Below are 20248 nucleotides of genomic sequence, written 5' to 3'. Positions count from 1 at the left end.
TACGCCCCTTTCAAAACTAGCTAGTCCAAACATCAATCAAAAGACTAGCGAGAATTATACACTCGAGCCGAGCCTTTCGCTGCAGCCATATACCCCCACATGCGTCATCCATCTCGTCGGTGGCGGCGGTAAGCAGCCTAGGTGCTTTGGTGCTTATTCTTCTATGTCATCCTCCTCTTCACTCTCGACCTTCTTCTTGGCCGCTTTCTTGCTCTTAGGCTTCGCGTCTTTGGCCGTCTTTCTTTGTACTTGGTCACCAACACGCTCGCGTTCACCAGCGCCTTCATCTCGAAGACGTGCACTCAGTGTCTTGAACTCCTCAGAATCGATATCCATGCCAACAAGGCTTTCCAGCATTTTGATCTCCCGGGCCCAGACACCCTTGTCCTCGACCTTCTTTCCATTCTTGTCAGTCACGTCGATTGGTGTCTCGAGAACCATAGGAAGGCCATGAAAGCGCTCATCATTCATCAGGTTATAGAAGGATTCGAGCCCGAGATAGCCAGTGCCGATGCGGGCATGAAGATCACGATGGCTTGACAAAGGAGCCTTACTGTCGTTGATATGGAAGGCCTTGAGATACTCCAAACCGATCTCCTCGTCAAACTTCTTCATCGTTTCAGCATATGCTTCGGGGGTGCGGAGGTCATAACCAGCGGCGAAAACGTGGCACGTGTCTAGACAAACCCCTACACGACTCTTATCATCGACAAGCTTGATGATGGCTGCGAGGTCTGAAAAGGTGCCACCAATGGTATTGCCAAGGGTTGCCATGGTTTCAAGAACTGTAACAACTTTGCCAGTCTCCGGGTCTGCATGTGCCTTGTTGAGATTCTCAGCAATGATCCGGATGCCTTCTTCGTGGGTGGTCGCGTTAGCATTGCCTGGATGAAAGTTGTAATACCGAATACCGAGCCTATGGCAACGCGTCAAGTCATTGAGAAAAGAGTCATAGGCCTGTTTCTTGCGTGCAGGATCCGGATGTGCGAGGTTGACCAGGTATGAGCCATGAGGTAAGCAGCACTCTGCGGCGTCTATGCTATGGTCTTTGCACCACTGGACGAAGAATTGTGCATGCTCTGGGTCCATATCGACCGTTTCCCACTTGCGTTGATTCTTCATGAACATAGCAAAGGCGTTACCACTAGCAACGTCAGTTCTAGTCATGTATAGTATGCGCCTCCATAAGGCGTAACTTCTGAAGTGCAAGAGGTAGAGTACTTACCCAATATGCACGACGTTGATAATAGCATTGTGTACGCCTAAAAGGGGGTTCGGTCCATATCAGCCGATGTTCTAAGTAAAGCAAAATGGATGAGCATAACTAACCTCCGGCAATGCTCACATGGGCGCCAACTCGCAGCTTGATATCCTTGGTACGCTCTGCTATGGGTGGTAGAATCTTCGCCGGCTTGGCTTTAGATTTGGTAACCTTTTTAGGTTTGTCTTCATCGACGTCTTCAGCCTTCTTTTTCGTAGATTTGGCAGTCTTCTTGGTGACTTTATTGTCTTCAACTGTGTCGTCCTCATCGGACTTTGCCTCTACTGCGGCTTTCTTCACAGTGCTGCGCTTTGGTTGTGTTGATGGCTTGGCGTCTGCATCGTGCTCTTGAGCAGCCACCTTCTTGATTCTTTTCGAGGCTTTCTTAGGCTTGCCTTCGCTGTTGTCACTTTGTTGATCGACCATCTCGTCATCGGTTTCCTGTTCATATTTCACCTTCTTCGTTGCACGCTTGCTAGTTCGAGGTGAATTGGAGGTGACTGCAACAGCCTCCTCTACCACGGTGTATTGGGCTGTAGCCTTTTTCGTACGCGAAGTTGTCTCCACCTTTCTCTTCCTGCCATTTTGTGTAGACTGAACGATAGTAACAGATTCGGTCACTATGTTTACTTAGTCAGAAATTGATGAGAGTGAGGAGCTAGAAGTGGTACCTTCGAGTGGCTTAGCCATGATGTATGAGGCTTGAAGATTATTGCTAATTGCAGTCGGAGTTTGTGAGCTAGCAAAGACTGTTGATACTGTGGAGAAAGGACTGAGGAACTCCCTAAGGTTATGAGGCGGTAGGCCAGTGATTTGAGTAAAAGAAGTGAATGGTAATGAGCGAAAGCGGTGGCGACAAGGTAAACAGCTCAATGGACCCCTGAAGGCATTTGCGGACCAATTTCTGGGTGATGGTCGGCCTGGGCGTGTCGAAGCGGGCTTTGCCTTATCAAAGACAGGTAAACGTGGTTTTTCGTGTAAAAATGGAGTTTGGATCCAGCAATTGCTGTTTGTATCCGGGAAGGTGAAATAGGGGTGCGGCTTCGACAACGGGTGGTGTAGGAGATAGCGAGTGTATGCAAAAACTGTAAAAGAGCGACAGCGAAGAGGGTACAAAACAGAGTTCTCTATTTTCGCACAGTCTACTCTCATATAGAAGTAATGAAGGATGTGAAGACTTGATGCAACTATAGAAGGAAAGATGCAACAGACGTCATTAACAAGGGACGCGTTCAGTATAAACGCGGGCTCACATGCGCTGCTTAACCCCGCGTTAAGTCCGCAACACCCAAAAAATTATCCCTATATCCAACAACCGACACCAACTTGTCACTAGCAGCGTCACATCCTCACATCCACTAGAGACACCTGGTAGATCAGAAACATTGTTTCGCTTGTATTTCTGTAATAGAACCCGACTCGCTACGATCGCTATAAATCCCGCCGACGACGCTCCAGAACCTACCCACAACCACTCAAGATGCCGAAAGCAAAGCAAAAGCGCAGCAAAGGTGCTGACAACAACTCTTCGCCCTACTCGAAACCGACATCAGCCAAGGCGGCAGCGGCTCATTCAATTTTCAAGATGGACAAGGACCTCGGCCAGCATATCCTCAAAAACCCTGGTGTCGCAACGGCCATTGTTCAAAAAGCGCACCTCAAGCAAAGCGATCACGTCCTGGAAGTCGGTCCTGGTACCGGTAACCTGACTGTTCTGATACTCAAGGCGGTGAAGCAAGTGACAGCCGTAGAAATGGATCCGCGAATGGCAGCAGAATTGACAAAGCGAGTACAAGGCTCACCGGAAGAAAAGAGACTGACAATACGGCTGGGCGATGTGATCAAGGCCGAACTTCCACGATTCGACGTGTGCATCAGTAACACACCTTACCAAATCAGTTCTCCCCTGGTCTTTAAACTACTCGCGCTGCAATACCCCCCGCGGTGCTGCGTACTCATGTTCCAGCGTGAATTCGCCATGCGCCTATTCGCGCGACCCGGCGAAAAACTCTACTCGCGCCTCTCCGTCAACGTGCAAATGTGGTCCAAAGTCTCGCACGTCATGAAAGTCGGGCGCAACAACTTCAACCCCCCTCCCCAAGTCGAAAGCAACGTTGTGCGCATCGAGCCCAAGAACCCGCGCCCGCAAATCGCATATGAGGAGTGGGACGGTTTGTTGCGAATCTGCTTCGTCCGAAAGAACAGAACGCTGCGCGCTAGTTTCATGGGTACCGCAGCCGTCCTCGAACTCCTCGCTAGTAATTACCGTCTCTACTGCGCACAAAATGACATCCCCGTCGACGACACACCGCTTGATCCCAGTGAAATCACCGCAGCAGAAGAGGCCGAAACCATGGATGTAGACGACGAGTTCAAGGGCTTCTCTGATCCCGACGAGCCAGACGATGAGCTCCCTGATTTCTTCAAGCAGCTCCAGGCTGAAAGCAAGAAGAGCAAGAACGGGGCGAATCGCAAGCGCAAGGGTAGGCTCGCAGAGCTTGTGCGGGAGAAGGTTAGGAAGGTGCTTGAGGATGAGACGCAACTTGCTGATAAGCGAGCGCGGTTGTGTGATGAAGCCGATTTCTTGAAGCTGCTGTATGCGTTTAATCAGGAGGGTATACATTTTAGCTAAGAAGGCAGGAGTGGACGTGAACTAGGGGGCAAGTAAGAGGTCGCATTGCATGGCGTTTTGGGATGCTTTCATCAAGCACAATGGCGTTCTGGCTGGAAGTTTCTTTTTATGCGGATGAAAAAGGCATGATTTGGGAGTTGATGTACTATGCGTCGAGACATTGCGTTGCCTCACATGACGTAGAGAAAAAGGATGGGCAAGATTGCCTACTCGGCATTTGAGCAATAGTACGGGGTATCTAAAACTACCTACTTCATTACCTCTAGTTTCTTTCTCTCTGATTTTCGTTCTTCGTGTCTGGGAAAACCAGGTTACGCTCATGTCTCAGCAAAAGGATTCGGAGGCAAAGTATCATGCTCATATCCGTTACTTTCCTCCTGCTTGATCCCGTTCTCGACGATTGTCTCCTCATATCCATTCGTCTTTTCTTCTTCTTTATCGTCTCCGCCTTCTCTCGGTCTCCATAACCTCAAAGTACGATCTAGTCCCGCGCTAGCAATCAGCTTCTCGGAAGGATGCGTGTGGACGCTCAATACGGCGTCTGAATGGCCTTCGAGCCGTTGAAGTATGTTTTTGCTACTCACATCCCAGAGGATGACACTGTTATCTTCACTGCCAGATGCTATGAAAGCATATTCCTGGCCAGCCTCACAATCGCCGTATGTGCCAAACGTACCCAAAAGCGAGTACTTCTTGTTTGTGTGTCCTTGGTACGTCTTTACACACTTGCCTTTCCCTTCAATATAATTCCATAGCCGGATGCAGGAATCCAATGTCCAGGCTAGGATGTACTTTCCGTTGGGTGAAAATATGACCGACGATACAGGCGCATTATCTTCGTGGACGAGGGTGCGGAGACACTGACCGGTTGCCGTGTCCCAGACACGGATGAGGCCGTCGTGTGAGCACGAGACGATGAGCGTGCCGTCGCGAACGAAATCGACACCGCCGACTGGGTCGCTGTGTGCGGGAAGGGAGCGCATAACTCGAGCAGCGCGCACATCCCAGAGATATACTGCTTCGTCGTAGGAGCCAGAAACAAGCATGTTGCCCTTTGGACTGAACGCTATACTGTATATATAGTTGTGATGACCGATGAACGGAATGGGATGTGCCAGGCCGGTTGCTGTATCCCATAACCGAATGCTCTTATCGTCTGAGCCGCTTGCGAGGATCTTGGAATCTAGCGACCAGCATATTGTGCTAACACCGGCGAGGTGACCCTCAAGTGTGTGTTCAAGTGCGCCGGTCTTGGCATCCCAGATCTTGATGGTACAATCTGCAGACGCAGAGGCCAGCCAGCGGCCGTCTGGAGAAAACTTGACACAGGTAATGCCTTTCTTGTGGCCGCGCAGAATCAGGGTGGGAGAGTAGTTTAGGGAGGTCGGTTTTGGTGGTGGTGCAGGAGAGGTGCGCCGTCGTCGATTTGGCGATGAAGAGCTCGAACGTGGTGAGCGTGACCTTGACCGTGAGTAAGACGGTCTTCTATCTCGATATTCCCGCTGTTCATCATCGCTGTTGTCTCTGCTATACCGGCGCGCAGGCCGTTCTGCTAGCCTGTAACTTGGTGAGGCATTGTGCGGTGTGTGGGAGGGGGAGCGTTTTCGCGGCCGCTCATCGTCATACGCATCCTCGTCCTGATGTCGTCTTTTGGGCGAGGGAGATGGGGTGCCGTCCATCGCTGAATGTGAAGGAGCCAGTTGTTTGGTGTTGGACTGGGAAAACGCGACGGATCGGCAATATGGGCGTTAGCGTGCGGGCGGTCAGGAGCACCCCTGCCGTATTTCAGGAACTATTTCCCCAGTTGCATCATTGCATTTGCACTCCGCTATTCTCCAGGTAATACATATTATATTCACCATGACTTCCGAGACCGGTCAATCACCCTCAAATATCCGAATTCTCTCCCTCAACTGTTGGGGTCTCAAATTTATTTCCAAACTCCGTAGCGAACGTCTTACCGAAATCGGTGTTCAAATCGCCGCTGCAAGTCCGCAGCCAGATATCGTTGGCCTACAAGAGTGCTGGACTCAGGAAGACTACCATGCGATTCGTGAGAAGACAAAGCACATACTGCCATATGGAAAGTTCTACCACAGTGGTATCTTCGGTGGCGGGCTAGTCATCTTGTCACGGTGGCCCATCATCGAGAGCAACATGGTGCGCTATCCGCTCAATGGACGGCCTGCTGCATTCTACCGTGGAGACTGGTTTGTTGGTAAAGGTGTTGCTTGTGCAAAAATACAAATGGGACCTTCCCGGGGAGATATTGCAGAAGTCTTCTGTACACATGTGTGTTCTCAATGCTTCTGACGGGTATTCGAAACGCACACGCTGACATGAATAGCTCCACGCCCCTTATGAGAGCGAACCCCACGACTCCTACATCTGCCACCGCACAGCCCAAGCATGGGAAATCACAAAGCTCATGCGTGCAGCCGCCGAACGTGGACATCTTGTAATCGGCATGGGCGACTTCAACATGATTCCGCTATCCCTCGCACACCGTATAATAGAGACGCACTCGCGAGTCCGCGATGTATGGCGCATATTACATCCTGATTCTTCGATCGGCGCAGCAAGGGACGAGGTTGAACGCCGTCGATGCGTACCAATGCCGTCTGCCGAGTTCAACATGACTATCAATGGAGCGACATGTGACAGCGAATTTAACTCCTGGAGGTGGAACAAGGGACAACAGAGGCGTCTTGCCAAGGGCGAAAACGTGCAGGTCGATCCTGCCGTCGAAGACCCCAATGCGAAGCGGCTAGATTACATTTTCTACAGCAGTGGAAGATTTCAGAACCCAGAGACACAGGAAGAGACAGCGGAGTGGGAGCTGAAGGAAGCGAATGTGGGCATGGCAATGCGCCACCCTACATTACACTGCTCTCTCAGTGACCATTTCTCCGTGGAGGCGACATTGACGAGGACTCCGACTGCTCTGGCAGCTGCTCTGCTATCTCCTTCGGCCCTACCCGAACGATTCCTGCCTATCGAGACTTACGACGAGATCCTGGCTACAACCATGAAGTACGAGGCTAGGGAGCGAGTGCAGCGCAAGCTACGAATAGGGCACTTCTTCTACCAACTATCATTCTCCATTGGGTGCCTGATTGGTGTGTGGTGGTCACCAAAAAACTATGTTGCTTTCATTTTGATGCTTTTGAGCACCCTGGGGTTCAGTGTGGGCGTCGTTGACGGATTGATGGGGCTGTTGTTTGTTGGTAGCGAGCTCAGGGCACTCAAGGAGTTTGAATGGGAGGTTAGGAATGCCCGGGAAAGGGCGTTGAAGGCAAGATCCAGGAAGACCACCTCCGAGGATAGCCAGGTGTCAGACGCGTCAGAATAATAATAATAATAATATGAGCTAGGATTGCAATCTATGCGATTATCGTCATCGCAGTGCTGCTGTGTCTCTGTTTCGATAGTCGGGAATGGCGCGTGCACGTGCTGTTGAAGGAACGCGCGACGGTTGGGTGCTGGCTTGGCTCCTCGATCAACCACGACTCCAAACCTCATCCTTCCGGCCACCATAATTCAGACGTAAACCCCCATCTCTCCGCGCGCCCACTCGTCTAATCGCAACAAGTACGCGATTCTAAAAGTCATATCCATATCCCACCGAATCTCGTACACTGCCTAGACGACCTTGATCGCGCGGTTCGGAAGTCCGCAGCCCTCACGATGAGCGAATCGCAGCCCCAGCCCCAGCAGCAGCCCAACAGCGGCCAGCAGCAACAGCTGCTACGTCCTGACGATATACTCAAACTGCAATGTCTTCCTGAAGACGAGAAGCAAAAGTATCGCTTGATCATGCAGAATTTCTGGAACATCTGCAACACGCACCAGCAGGGGAGCCAGGAAAATACCAATGCTCGCCAGAAGTTGACAGAATGGTCACAAAAGTTCATTACACGCGAGCGCCAATACAGGGCCAAGATGAAGGCACAGCAACAGCAACAGCAGGGAAACCAGAACCAGGGACAAGCAAGCCAGCCTAATGCCGTTGGCCAACAGAACCAGAACCCCGTCAAGCAAGAAGGCGGCCAGGCTCGCGCCGAAAACACCGCGGGGGCAGTCGGCCAACAGCAATCTAACCAAGGCCAAAACCAAGGTCGCGGCCAGGTGGATCCTGCTATAGTAAAGCACGTCCACGAATTCCCTATGCAGGGGCCGTTGACCGGACCTTCGCCGGGCACGCCCGAGTATGAGGTCAAGCTGAAAGAATATCGGACGGGTTACTTGAACATGCTAGCGAAGCAGGCTTCTTTGAACGAGAGTAGAAAGAAACTCATGCAACAACTGAGCGAACGACAAAGCAACGGACAAGATTTGCCACAAGATCTACTCGTCTTGAAGGGCAAGATCGAGAAGGAGCATACCAATATGAGGGCACAAATTGATAAGTTTCGAGCTTTGCAGAAGCAGTGGAAGGAAGAGCGCGAGCAAAACTCGCAGGGCCAGGCACAGGCGCAGACCCAAGGCCAAAACTCAGCACAATCACCGCCGCCACCGCAACAGCAGCAGTCGTCGCAACAACAACCTCAACCCCAGCCGCCTCAAAGACAGCCATCGCAGCCCAATGCCTCTGCGCAACCTCAGGTAAAAGAGGAGCCTCATATCAAGGTTGAGGGTGGACAGCCACAGCAGCCGCAACCACAAACGCAGCAGCAAACGCAGCAACAGCCACAACCTCAGCAATCCCAGCCCCAACAACAATACAACATCCAGGGAAACCAGGGGAATCAGCAACAACCACCGCAACAGCAACAGCAACTCAACCAGCAAATGCCACCTTCACTTCCTCAACAACAGGCTCGGCCACCAGTGCCTCACTCGCAAACAATGCCACCGAATCAAATGCCGCAATTCGCGCAACAGCAGCAACAAAACTTTCACCAGCAACAGCGACCTCAGATCAATCCCATGCAAGCCAACGCTCACCAGCAGAGCAATTCACCACACCCGCAGTCTGCAACCGGAACCGGTCCGCCAGTTCCCCTCTCTCACCAAGCTGCCGTTAGTGCTGCGAACCGATCCTACACCGACCCCCAGCGCACAAACACACCCATGCAGCAAGGCGGACAAGGTGGTAACTTTGGCAGTCGCGAGCGCGAGCAAATGAACAACCCCAAGATGCCGATCCCTCGTCACCTGAACGTAACCTCACCGCAAGCCGTCCACATGGGTCAAGCGCGGCCAACTATGAGTGGCCCTACAAACGGTGCGCCAGGACCAATGGGTCAGCCCGTCATCCCGCGACCACCGCCCTTCCAGCTTGAAGGTGACGGCGACCGTGTCCTCAGCAAGCGCAAGCTAGACGAGCTCGTCCGCCAAGTCACAGGTGGCTCAGAAGAAGCCCTTACACCAGAAGTCGAAGAGGTAAAGTCTTTCACTTCTCCAAAATTCACTAATCTCGCAACTAACATTGTTTTACCCAGGCTGTCCTCCAACTCGCAGACGACTTTGTTGATAATGTCATAAGCAACGCCTGCAAGCTCTCCAAACTCCGCGATTCTCCCCAGTTAGACATTCGCGATATCCAGGTCATCCTCGAGCGCAACTATAATATCCGCATCCCGGGCTATGCGTCCGATGAGGTTAGAACCGTGCGCAAGATTGTGCCTGCGCAGGGTTGGGCGGCCAAGATGAATGCGGTCAATGCGGCGAAAGTTATGGGTGGGAAAACAGATTTTTAGGCTGGTGGATTGGATGAGAGATGCGGGGAACAAGGGAGGAGGAGGAGAATGATGTCCATGTCTGGGGGTGTTATGAGAGTTGCTTTATTCCTTCTCAGGGTGGGGCTATTGATGTCAAGTCAATTCTCGACTCAACAAAATATCCAGGGCATACGAGGATGGTGATGCAGTCATGTAGAGGTGATTCAGCCTTGGAGGGATTGAGAAGTTTCTATTTTCTATTATTTACTACGGTTCATGAATTACTCAATATTGTCCTTGGTGTGTCCCAATTTTCGGTGAATTTTAAAGGCCGTCGGCAGCAATTGCCTTGAAAACAAATGGATCCTGGGGAATAAGTAGAAGAACTAGTAAGGAACCAAAATAGAAGCACTACAGGGCGCTGTACGTGACGTCAACTTTTTGCAAGGTCATACATGCGGCATGTAGAAGTTCTTGAGAGCTAATATCTAGTACATTTCCTAATTGTTACATATGTCCTTATACCAGGATCCTGCCTAAGTAAATTACACGGATCGAGCAAAAGATAAAAAACGAGCAAAAACATACGACAGCGGGGATTCGCCAGTGGTCACCCACCTGACTACTAATCCGCCGGTAAACTGCTTATATATGCCAGATCAGACGGGATGGCTAGCTCTCAATTTCCGGTGGTCGTATGTACCAGAATACCAAAGATGAACCTTTCATATTCGCAGAAAATCAATCTTTGCGGACTTGGAGAAAGAACAAGAAGGGCTCACGTGACGTTATCGATATCTCAAACCTGGCTTGGCACCGCCAGTGAGGCCACAGTCACGTGCATAGAGTACATAGTCTCATCCGAACCTAAGGTAACTCCTCAAGGATTCGTCTCAATTCATTCTGACTGATATACTTTTGTGCCTATCTGCAAGACAACTCATAGCTGTATTCACCGTCGTCCCTATCAATACTATATCCACTACGCTTTGCCTCACGGATTCTAGGCCCAGCACGTGCACAATTGCCGTGCTATGCATGTCTATATAGCATGACCAAGTGCTCAGAGTGTTGGTTTGCCAATGCCGCACTTTAGAGGTGGTAGAGGCATTCTCTATAGTAGAATAACAGTAGTATTCTTAGTTTGTAGCTTCGCATTACTTAGTAGTAATCTGCAGCACCATTAATCTTTCAGCGTTCTTGCGCTACGCTGTTACAAGTAATAAGCAGAAGGATCTCTTCCCCTGCTGACCACGATTGGTTAGGGAAAATTACATCGGATCGCGTCAGAGGTGATAATTCCCCGCAGGGCAGAAATCACGTAATAGAGCCTCCTGCCAAGGATAGGATTTTAGTATAGCAAGGGTAAGTAACATCTCCGTTTGACTTCGCGAAGAACTTTGGTTATTCAAATATGAGTTCATTTCTCATAACTCTACATAGAGATATACATATACATATACACCAGCTCCTTAATGCCGGTCACCTGCCTTGTCACGTTATACACTAACAATTTGCCAAACAGACCCAGGTACCATCCGAACAATACTCAATCATCCTGAGCATACTTTTGGGTGATGGCACGAATCTTTGGTCCAAAGAAGTAGACAGGAATGCCCAGACCTATAGAAGCTGCTACAATACCTGCGCAGATATTGAATGCACCTTCATACCCTGCCTTCTCCACAAAGCTGACTGTGCCAAAGGAGATTCCGAACCCGATGAAGCCTCTCAGAGAGCAGATGAGAACAAGGGCAGCATCAATACGCTGAGGGTAGGCATCCATGCAGTAGACGAAACTGGATACGACGATACCCACGAAGCCAAAGTACTCAAAGTTGAGCGTAACAGCGATACCTGCCCAGCTCCAATCATTAGGGTTCTGCGCAGTCATTCCGAAGATAATGGTCGATATGAGTGTGGACAATAGTGGGATGATGAGAGCAATGTACCGATACTCAGGCTGACTGACGCCGTTATGCCTCTTGCTCAAGATTTTGACTACCAAGTCGCTCAAGTATCCGCAGAAGAAGGGAACGGCAACTGCGGTAGCAATTTGTCCAGCGAATACGTAGCCCAGCATATCAAAGTTCCAGAGATATGGGGGTTGTACAAGGACACCGGCAAAAAGTGCCGACATGAGCACATAGATGCCGAGAGCCACGGAGTTGATCAAGGTCAGCCAAAGAATGTTGGGAAACCAGATGATCTGGATCATGTGCTTCCAGCAGGTGATTGCTTCTGACCAGCGTGCATAGCCTTTCCAGGGTAGCATGTCTCGAACAAAGCTACGCGGTGCGTAATTAACTGTATCGAGTTTACGCTTTGTGTTTGTCGTTACCGGAACTAGCGTTCCGTCCTCGTCGATACCTTGGCCAGCTGTGCAATGTTAGCATCTCAGCCAAAGCAGAGAATCTGGTCATGACTTACTCAGTGCTTCTAGCGTGCGCTCGTAATGTGTTTCGACCACAAAGATGATACTGAGAAGAGCAATAGCTCCACTCAGGCAACCAAAGACGCCATACCACCACCTCCAGCCAAGATCGTTTGCGAGGTATGAGCTTGAGACAATAAGCGCTGCCGTACCAAGCGTCTGGAGTGCGCAGAACCAAGCAATCACGTTTCCTCTCTCATGCAAGTAGAAAATCTCTTGCACAATGATGGGACAGAGGGCTTCAGCTTGGCCTGCAGCAATGGACATAATGTCTCTCCCGGCGATATGTGAGGCCAAGCTGCCGCTGCATGCGCACCAGAGGCAGCCGAAAGACAAGACAATTGTCGAAATGAGGTACACTGGCCTTCGCCCGACGGCATGAGCAACAGGGATCGCGATCAGATTTCCAACACCCATGAAGAATGCTGGCCAAGTCGCAAGGTCGCTTGTCTTTGGATCTCCATTATACGACGCTTTTACTATGGGCAGAATGGCACTAATTCCGCTTGCCATAAGGTTGGCGGACGCTGCGAAGAGGCCGACTATGACAAGGATGGTATACTTTTGCCATGTTGGAAGGTTTAGAGGATCTGGTATTGGTCAGTCTGGTTTCGCAACTGAACATCCACCTGGCTGTCGCTCACCATTGGGATCCCTGGTCGGAGTCGGGATGAGAACGATGCCATCGTCATCGAAGAGTCTGATAGTACCCACGACAGGTTTTGCAGCCTTTTTGTGCGCATCAATAATTTCAATGTGAGCGCTGGCCTCGGACTTGGGGTCGTGAGCAGCCATGATGGGAGGGCGTTGATGAAAGTCAACTACATGGCGTCGTCCACAATTTGTAGTGCCCAAGTGCCGAGGGTAGACATTGCTGGCGTGGTTGGGCCATTTTGTCAATGAGACAGATAAAGGATTGCTCTTTGACATCTCCCCCGAGCTGGGCCGCCCAGCCCAATAAGTACGCGTGCGGATTGTGGAGGGGGCGGGTTTAGAGTGTGGGGATAGGTGGGTCCAGGCAGGGGGGAATTGTTTCGCGGGGAAGTAAAGCCCGAGCGGTAGGTTAGTAGTAGGAGCCAACTTCAGCCTCAGTCATGCTCGTCTCGCCAGCAAATCATCGTTATCATCAGTGTCATTACCATCATCATTCTAGTCAAGATCACCATAATAACCATAGTCAACGACAACACCGACAATAATACCCACGGTTCAATGAGTGAGCCCGCCATCAAGACTTCGCAGCGCGTGTCACGGTCGTGCATCGAGTGCGGGCGCCGCAAAATCAAATGCGACAAGAAGAGCCCCTGCCAGCCATGCATCCGCAGGAATGCTGCCCACGAGTGCAAGCGGCCGATTGCACGGGTGAGGGGCCAGTTGACTGTCTACACGGCCGAAGACGCTGGTAGCCCAGCAGACATTCAACTGCAAGACTTGCTCCGTGAACGCAATGCCCTCCAGGCGCAAATTGCCGAGCTCGAGACGGCTCTTGCTCTGTCCAAGCCATGTGGCCACAGCCGCACCAGTGAATCCACAGATTACACACAGCCCGCAGCAACACTCGAGGACCTAGTTCCGGCCTTTGAGCAGTTCGATCTCGGCATCAAGGTGGGCGCAGCCGCCCGAGCCGGGGCCGAGAAAGCGATTCTCAATGGTCTCTACGAGCCCGCAGCTGATCCACTATTTCTGCTTCTTCCGAGTCGGGATGCCAGCCTTGGCATTGTAACTTTTTCCCTGCAAACCCTTGGCTGGATACACTGTGCCGTCAACGCCAACGACTTCCTGGCCGAGCATCACGACTTTTGGAAAAATGTAGAACTTGGTACCGGCATCAAGCCCGAACAAAGGCCATGGGTTGCTCTTTATTTTGCTGTCCTGGCTGTCGGCATCCTCTATTCCGACCCAGAAGATGTACCGAGTGCAGCCCACCTTCCCCAGCTCGGCATGCCTCGTGCTGATCCTATTTCCCTTGCTGTCGATACTTCTCATCTCTGGTATGAGGCTGCACTCAAAGAACTACAAAGACACGGCTTCAGCGGTACTCCGTCACTTTGCACTGTCCAAGCTATTGTAGTCTTAAGCCTATGTCACTCCAACTTTGGCGAGCACCAAAGGGAATGGCTCATTTCTAGCTTTGCAACAAGCATGGCAAGGCTTCTCGACATGCACAAGCTTGGCAATGAAACAAACTGCTCAAAGGATATTTGTCGAAGGCCAGAATGGTCTTCACCTGTGCAGCGCGAATTGGGTCGTCGTTTGTGGTGGACCTGTGTCATTCGCGACTGGTAAGTGTTACGTTACTGTGGAATACATATTATCAAGCCACATGTCACTAATAAACAGTGTACAGGCTTGGGAGCTGGGTTCGACCGCCATCCATATCACCCGCCAGCTTTTGCTGTCAGGCTTCTACTGCAAGCAACCATGGAGAATACTTCATGCCTAGCTTCTACACGATTGGTAGTCCTGACTCCACCGAATCTACCAATTTAGAGCCTCCTTCTCCTGCACATTACCACTCAATCTTGTGCCGTCTTTCTTACATAGTATACATTTACATCAAAGCAAATACTCACCAGACTCACCTGAAGTTTGTAAAGGCTATAGAGGAGATCACTGCCGTCCGGAGAGATCTACCCCTCCATCTATCGCCAGGCTTCCCTGCCAACGAAGATGATATAATATGGGAATCTGAGTATCCTTGGGTTTCATTCCAGCGATACCTAATTGCTTACGTTTTCGACTTCCTCCTGTTGTCCATCGCCCGTGTACTCAACCCACATGAATCCAGAGATGATAGTACGAATTACAGGCAACTTGCCCTTGAATCGGCCAATCGCATCTTGGACCACTATGCGAAGCCGGTCCCAAGAGTATATAGGCTAGTGTGGACCGTATCAGCAGCAACGGTCGCTGCCGCTGTCTACATATCGCTAGATATGCTTGCCAACTCCCACGATTATCGTGGTGATTCCCGAAACCACATCATCGGTCTATTGAGACAGGCTTCTGTCGAGTTGAAGAAGCACGCAGCTGTCGCCGTCCACGCTGCCAAAGGTTCCGCAATGATCGAAGGTCTTTTGCCTCTACTAGAGCAGCATGATTTTGATCGTCCTCGCACTTCTTATTCCATGCAAGACCTGCTGCAGCAGCTTGCAGTAGCAGATCTAGGCGTGCCGTCCAACCCATCGATCAACACGGGTCCTGTAATCGACGGCTTGCCTCACGTTAGCAACGGCGACACCATGGGTATCTTTGATGGAACTGGAAACACAATCGACGGAACTTATGCAATCACAGAATGGGAGCATGTGTTCTCACAGTTATAACTAGCGTTTTATACAAAATTTCGCTGCTGTACTACAGAAACCAAAACACCACCGCTATTACGCTCTCAGTACGGCTTGACTCCCGCCAATTTCAGTAGTTTGTCTGTCAACTCGGGCTTCTCAAGCGGCTCAGTTCTCTCCCAAGGATCAACCTCACCATCCACTTTGGCTTTCCCTTGCGAATGGATGTTGATGTGCGGCCAATGTGTTGTTGCTTCCCATTTCTCGAATATCTCTTTCTTCTTCTCCAAATCCTCTTTGGATGCCATGGCCGCTGGTGTATAACAGGCGTATATGATTGTGCGGATGTTGTCCGTTTCGGGGTACACAGCGTAATGCATCTGCCGCGAATCCCAAAGGATCAAGTCACCAGGTTCAGCGCAGACCTTGACCAATTTGCAGCCGTGGTCCTCATACCACTTCACATCAGAGTCTTGGAAGGGGTAGAAATCGTAATGAAGGGCTGCCAATGGGCCCTTGGTTCGGTCCGGTGGGTGCTGCTTGAAGAACTTGTCGAAGAGCCTAGCACTGCCTTCCATGACTACCAGGCCTCCATCTTTAGGTCCAGCCTCAGACACTAGGAGTTGTTATTAGTAAGCTGTGGCGTTATCTGAAAAAATGATAACTTACGATTGATGATGCCTTGCACACAGGACAAGCCCTGTCGCTCAGGCGCCTGATCGACGTGAGGCCATGGCTTGGAGCCCCCCATCTTCGAGGCGTTTGGCAGTGTAAGGTTGATGGTGTCATAAGATACAATGAGCTCGTTTGTGTTCCAGAGTTTCTCGAAAGCATCCAGAACGCCAGGTTCCCTACAGCGTACAACATCAGCAGCTATCGCTCACATGGACATTTTGAGCGAATGTGTCGGACTTACTGCCTAGCCTCCCAGACATATTTCTCATGTGCAGCACAGTAGTTGAGGTACATGCCGTTCTTGAAACTTTGGGGCAAGTTCTCCTTGGTCCATGTCTCTGGCTTGTTGATGTCGAAGTCGTTGGGGAATGTGCCGAGCCAGTCGATCATTTTGTTGCGGTACTTCAACGCTCGCTCCTTAGGAACTACACCCTTGAGCACTACGTAGCCCTTCTCGTAGAACTCATCTCTCCAGTCGCCATATGGCTGCTGGACGGTTTCTTCGTCATTCAGGTATGGAGCCATGATCTCAAATCGAAATTAAGAATGCAGTGTTTCCTGGAAGGAGTTTGATATTCAATGTGCTACTATGTACACGAAACTGCGCATACATATACTGTTCTATGGTTTCAGCAAATTGTATGTCCAGGCGTGTTCCCGCCCGTTCACGGCCGCTCCAGATGGGGCGCTTACAAGCCCCAGTGTCAAGAAAGTGGGCCGCTGGAGACATCTCGGTCGAGTACGGGCGGGTATTGTATGTGAGTGGGACCCGCACCACGGCTTCTCCAGCATCTCTCCAGCACCTCCACATACCGAGACAAGATGCATTTGCCACTCGTGCAATACATACCGAGACACGATGCATTTGCCACTTGGGCGATACATACCTCGGCCAAAGCTGTCGGTAAAATCATTGCGGCCGAGCACGGTCAGGAGAACGAAACAATAGTCCCACGAACAGATATGTGTCTTGTCAAGACTGCGTCGCTTTCCTGTTCTGGTGTGTCTACACACCAGACAGATATCAGCTCTTCACAGAACCAGTCACCCTTCTCGCTTTCCAAGCCACCCATCTCGCAATCAAGCCACCCAAAGTAGGCGAGAATGGATACCGATGCTTCAGTCCACCCAAAAGAAACCCTTCCAAAGGGTTACTAGAGTTGCGACGGCGCTCGCGCAATCTCAGAAGCAATTATTGTAGAGCATGATGTAGCTGTCAAAGTCAGAGATGGATATACACTATACTACGACAACTACTGGCCTTGCAGTAGTGACGGGCACGGTGCTACCAAGGTACCCGCGTTCGTGGCCTGGAACCCTCCGGCAAAAGGTATACCCGGATTGATATGATGTCCTAGGTTAGTCAGAAAACCAACCTGGAATTTGATTTGTGACTAACAGCTCATAGATTGCTGTATTCCCAAACGTTGTCTCGGTGGTCCTGAACGCTTGGAAGGGCCTGATCCTGCGGAATACTGTCCTCGGGGCTTCGTAGTCGTCAATATTGACACACGAGGTGCGGACGACTCGGACAGAGACATTATTATTATGGAAAAACAAGAGGATAAGGATAGCCACGATGTGATCAAAGAACTCGCAAAGATAGAATGCTAGGGTTCGCCAATTATAAGTCAAAAATAGGAGCTAACAGACCCTCAGGTGTAATGGCTCAATTGGACTTGCTGGCAACTCGCATCTCCGTACCGTACAGTAGTTCATCATTACAACTTATCCACCCTCTCTGAAAGTCATTGCGCCATGGGAAGCTTGCGGCGGTCTGTATTGAGAACAGTTTGCACGCGGTGGTGCATGGGATAACGGGCTGGGTCTCCTCAAAGCCATACTATACATATCCTGCCCCAACTTCAACGACATGATAGTCTGCATCTTAATCCACAAGCCCGATGCCCAAGGCAAACCTATGATCGCCATTAACATCCCCTGGTCCGCAGCCCTCTACTCCGAAGCCTCGGACATGCCCGAATCAGACTATAGCAACCTAATGATATATTACGGCCCGACAGGCATCCTGTGAGCTTCGCACCGCAAGATCGACGCTGCAAAATCGATACATACACATTAACCCTTTCATACGCACGACGAGGGGCAAAGTATAGCTCTGGGAGATATTGTGAAGCTGGAAATTTGGATGTGGGCATGGACCTGGAGGCGGATTAGAGTATCAGTTTTGGAAAACTTCAGTATCAAATAGCACCAAGTTGTGTCATGTATCATTTTCTGTGTTCACTATTCACTCTCACTCCCGTTAATATGTAGCAGCATCTCAAGTGAAGGCTCTATGAAGTGAAGCTGCTATTTTGAGACTTGTCACTTACCTGCAGCATGGTCATCGTGCTTACCCGTACCTTCCACGGATTAGTCTTGGGGGTAAACAAACACTCCTCCTACCGTGTGAAACCTGCATCTTGTCTCCCATCAACTATACCCCTTTTTCCATTCGCATATACACAAATAACACAACAGACAAAATGCCGCGCAGCGTCTCTGAGAGTGCAACCCATCTAGGCGACGTGAAGCTAATCAAGCGTGAAGACAGTGAGTTGAAAGAAGGCGAGATTGGTCACTCCTCGCCTTCAGTACTCGTGAATGATTTTGACCGCATAAGTGTCGCCCCAGGCGGTAGTGCGCTGCATAGTAAGTACCTCCTTCTTGTCAACAGAAACACCACTAACGGCTACCAGCTCAACTTCAACTTGCTTCTTACGAGTACGAAACGCTTAAGCAGCGCTATCGAAAGCTTTCAACAAGGCATGAGGAGCTGAGTAAGCTTTGTTCGGCATACAGAGATGTCATCTGCGGCTTCTCGACTGGCGAAGAGCAAGCAGCTAGCATTAAGCAACTACGTGCTGAGGCTGGCCGCAGGGGCATGCGCGCCAAAGCCCTCGAAGCTGATGTGCTTAAGCCAATCATCCGAGAAGCAGGAGGACTGCAAGCGCTCGTGTCGCAAATGCAGTCTATTCGGTCACTGATCGAGAGGGTCGGTGGCCTTCCGGAGCTTGAAGAGCTGGTCTCGGATGTGAACTTATTCCGCATTGGCTTAGATGAGGTCGGGAGCCTCCAAGGTCTATACAGCCTCATCGCCGAAGTTAAGAATTTACGAGAGCAGCAGCTCGCGTTTCGAGAGACGAAAGCCAGGATCGATGGTCCCGATGGACTCGCTGTAAAGGCGGCAAAGTATGACAGGCTTGTGCAGGCTTTCAGTGCTGTCCAAGCTACAGAGGAACACACCGCTCCAGCTAGGACCGCAACGATTAACCCTGCACGAGCGACTCTCATTGCTTCTGTACCACTCGATATGGACCCATATCGTGATCTGTATGAAGCTCCTCGGGTCGGGAAGCCACGTAACAAAACCGGTTCAAACAATATCCCTTTGGGACCTGCACGCGTACACGGACGAACAGCCAGTCAGATTGATGAACAACCATCGTTAAAGCGAGAACCGCTAGAAAATATGGAGGAAATCATCAGCAAGCGCCCTCGAGTCGACCTTGAACGTTTCTCCACTCAGATAAAAAGGTCCATGCCATCGTTTCATATACAAAAGCCATCATATGATCGTCACAAGCAGCCACCTGAACATGAAGTACCACGTTCTCAATCAAAACCGACAGTCAAACTAAATGACCTCTGCAGTACGGAGGTACAAAGTCCTTGTGCAAAAAATCAACAGTCTGGTGTTTCGCCCCTCTTAGCTGTCGCTGCTGAGAGCATTAATCTACCCAAATCTATGATAGTCGACCGTTACCCGATTGCCCTTTGGACAGGTGACGCTGACCCTCATGCTCCGGAACGGCCTGGACAGATGAAAAAGAGCGGTGATATTCCTGGGAAGCTAGGCAAGTTTCTGGCCAGTGAGCTTTCCAAATACATCACCGGTGCGGTCGGTCAGCTCTTCGACACGATGCCGCCGAACCGGGACACATGCATACTCCGATACATTCTGGATAGTCATAGATCTTCAGGGCAACCGCAGGCGCGCAAGGCTTGCCCTTTGTGCTCATCAACATGGGTTAGGCATCACCGTCCATGCGCTTTGCTCCTCGAGGTCGATGGTATTCGCACCGTGGTATTCATGCCACTTCCTGGTAGGCCTGGTGAGCATACACACTGGACCGAGAAGAACCACTGGGTAAAGGGTACTGAATAGGCAATGGATTTGGTTCAGGATGATCGGTATGGCATGGCATGAGATATATGGTACAGCCTACTAGCAAGTCAGAGACTATGGGCACATCGTTGCGAAGGCTGTTACCCACTTGATAAGCAATTGAG

General features: G+C 50.6%; 10 protein-coding genes across 10 annotated transcripts; 5 read left to right on the top strand and 5 right to left on the bottom strand.

Annotated features, from left to right (window-relative positions):
• Window positions 1-153: 153 nt before the first annotated feature.
• Window positions 154-1687, bottom strand: COCSADRAFT_84666 (uncharacterized protein; the record flags this gene model as incomplete). Its single annotated transcript, XM_007699642.1, has 3 exons — window positions 154-1144; window positions 1226-1262; window positions 1330-1687. 3 exons carry the CDS (start codon window positions 1685-1687, stop codon window positions 154-156), a joined length of 1386 nt encoding a protein of 461 aa, XP_007697832.1.
• Window positions 1688-1881: 194 nt separating this feature from the next.
• COCSADRAFT_296920 (uncharacterized protein) lies at window positions 1882-2466 on the bottom strand. The gene has a single exon (XM_007699641.1). It carries the CDS (start codon window positions 2411-2413, stop codon window positions 1892-1894), a length of 522 nt encoding a protein of 173 aa, XP_007697831.1. The 5' UTR covers window positions 2414-2466; the 3' UTR covers window positions 1882-1891.
• Window positions 2467-2593: 127 nt separating this feature from the next.
• COCSADRAFT_296905 (uncharacterized protein) lies at window positions 2594-4051 on the top strand. Its single transcript, XM_007699640.1, has one exon. It carries the CDS (start codon window positions 2742-2744, stop codon window positions 3891-3893), a length of 1152 nt encoding a protein of 383 aa, XP_007697830.1. The 5' UTR covers window positions 2594-2741; the 3' UTR covers window positions 3894-4051.
• On the bottom strand, window positions 4052-5641 carry COCSADRAFT_296904 (uncharacterized protein). Its single transcript, XM_007699639.1, has one exon. It carries the CDS (start codon window positions 5570-5572, stop codon window positions 4211-4213), a length of 1362 nt encoding a protein of 453 aa, XP_007697829.1. The 5' UTR covers window positions 5573-5641; the 3' UTR covers window positions 4052-4210.
• A 112-nt stretch (window positions 5642-5753) lies between these two features.
• Window positions 5754-9595, top strand: COCSADRAFT_84405 (uncharacterized protein; the record flags this gene model as incomplete). Its single annotated transcript, XM_007699638.1, has 4 exons — window positions 5754-6185; window positions 6241-7235; window positions 7502-9278; window positions 9338-9595. 4 exons carry the CDS (start codon window positions 5754-5756, stop codon window positions 9593-9595), a joined length of 3462 nt encoding a protein of 1153 aa, XP_007697828.1.
• A 1510-nt stretch (window positions 9596-11105) lies between these two features.
• Window positions 11106-12785, bottom strand: COCSADRAFT_83929 (uncharacterized protein; the record flags this gene model as incomplete). The annotated part of the gene is made up of 3 exons (XM_007699637.1): window positions 11106-11935; window positions 11987-12580; window positions 12635-12785. 3 exons carry the CDS (start codon window positions 12783-12785, stop codon window positions 11106-11108), a joined length of 1575 nt encoding a protein of 524 aa, XP_007697827.1.
• A 417-nt stretch (window positions 12786-13202) lies between these two features.
• Window positions 13203-15316, top strand: COCSADRAFT_85162 (uncharacterized protein; the record flags this gene model as incomplete). Its single annotated transcript, XM_007699636.1, has 2 exons — window positions 13203-14272; window positions 14338-15316. The coding sequence occupies 2 exons, from the start codon at window positions 13203-13205 to the stop codon at window positions 15314-15316; spliced, it is 2049 nt and encodes a 682-aa protein (XP_007697826.1).
• A 32-nt stretch (window positions 15317-15348) lies between these two features.
• On the bottom strand, window positions 15349-16625 carry COCSADRAFT_296831 (uncharacterized protein). The gene is made up of 3 exons (XM_007699635.1): window positions 16194-16625; window positions 15947-16128; window positions 15349-15893 (listed from the first exon to the last, which is right to left on the bottom strand). The coding sequence occupies exons 1-3, from the start codon at window positions 16475-16477 to the stop codon at window positions 15382-15384; spliced, it is 978 nt and encodes a 325-aa protein (XP_007697825.1). The 5' UTR covers window positions 16478-16625; the 3' UTR covers window positions 15349-15381.
• Window positions 16626-16774: 149 nt separating this feature from the next.
• COCSADRAFT_24414 (uncharacterized protein) lies at window positions 16775-17566 on the top strand (the record flags this gene model as incomplete). Its single annotated transcript, XM_007699249.1, has 4 exons — window positions 16775-16952; window positions 16974-17046; window positions 17221-17282; window positions 17361-17566. The coding sequence occupies 4 exons, from the start codon at window positions 16775-16777 to the stop codon at window positions 17564-17566; spliced, it is 519 nt and encodes a 172-aa protein (XP_007697439.1).
• A 609-nt stretch (window positions 17567-18175) lies between these two features.
• COCSADRAFT_188674 (uncharacterized protein) lies at window positions 18176-20123 on the top strand (the record flags this gene model as incomplete). The annotated part of the gene is made up of 2 exons (XM_007699634.1): window positions 18176-18607; window positions 18655-20123. Exons 1-2 carry the CDS (start codon window positions 18442-18444, stop codon window positions 20121-20123), a joined length of 1635 nt encoding a protein of 544 aa, XP_007697824.1. The 5' UTR covers window positions 18176-18441.
• Between the last annotated feature and the right edge of the window lie 125 nt (window positions 20124-20248).

This window comes from Bipolaris sorokiniana (genome assembly GCF_000338995.1).
Source record: "Bipolaris sorokiniana ND90Pr unplaced genomic scaffold COCSAscaffold_4, whole genome shotgun sequence".
In the NCBI taxonomy this organism is placed as follows: domain Eukaryota; kingdom Fungi; phylum Ascomycota; class Dothideomycetes; order Pleosporales; family Pleosporaceae; genus Bipolaris; species Bipolaris sorokiniana.
This window is presented reverse-complemented; position numbering and strand designations above follow the sequence as displayed.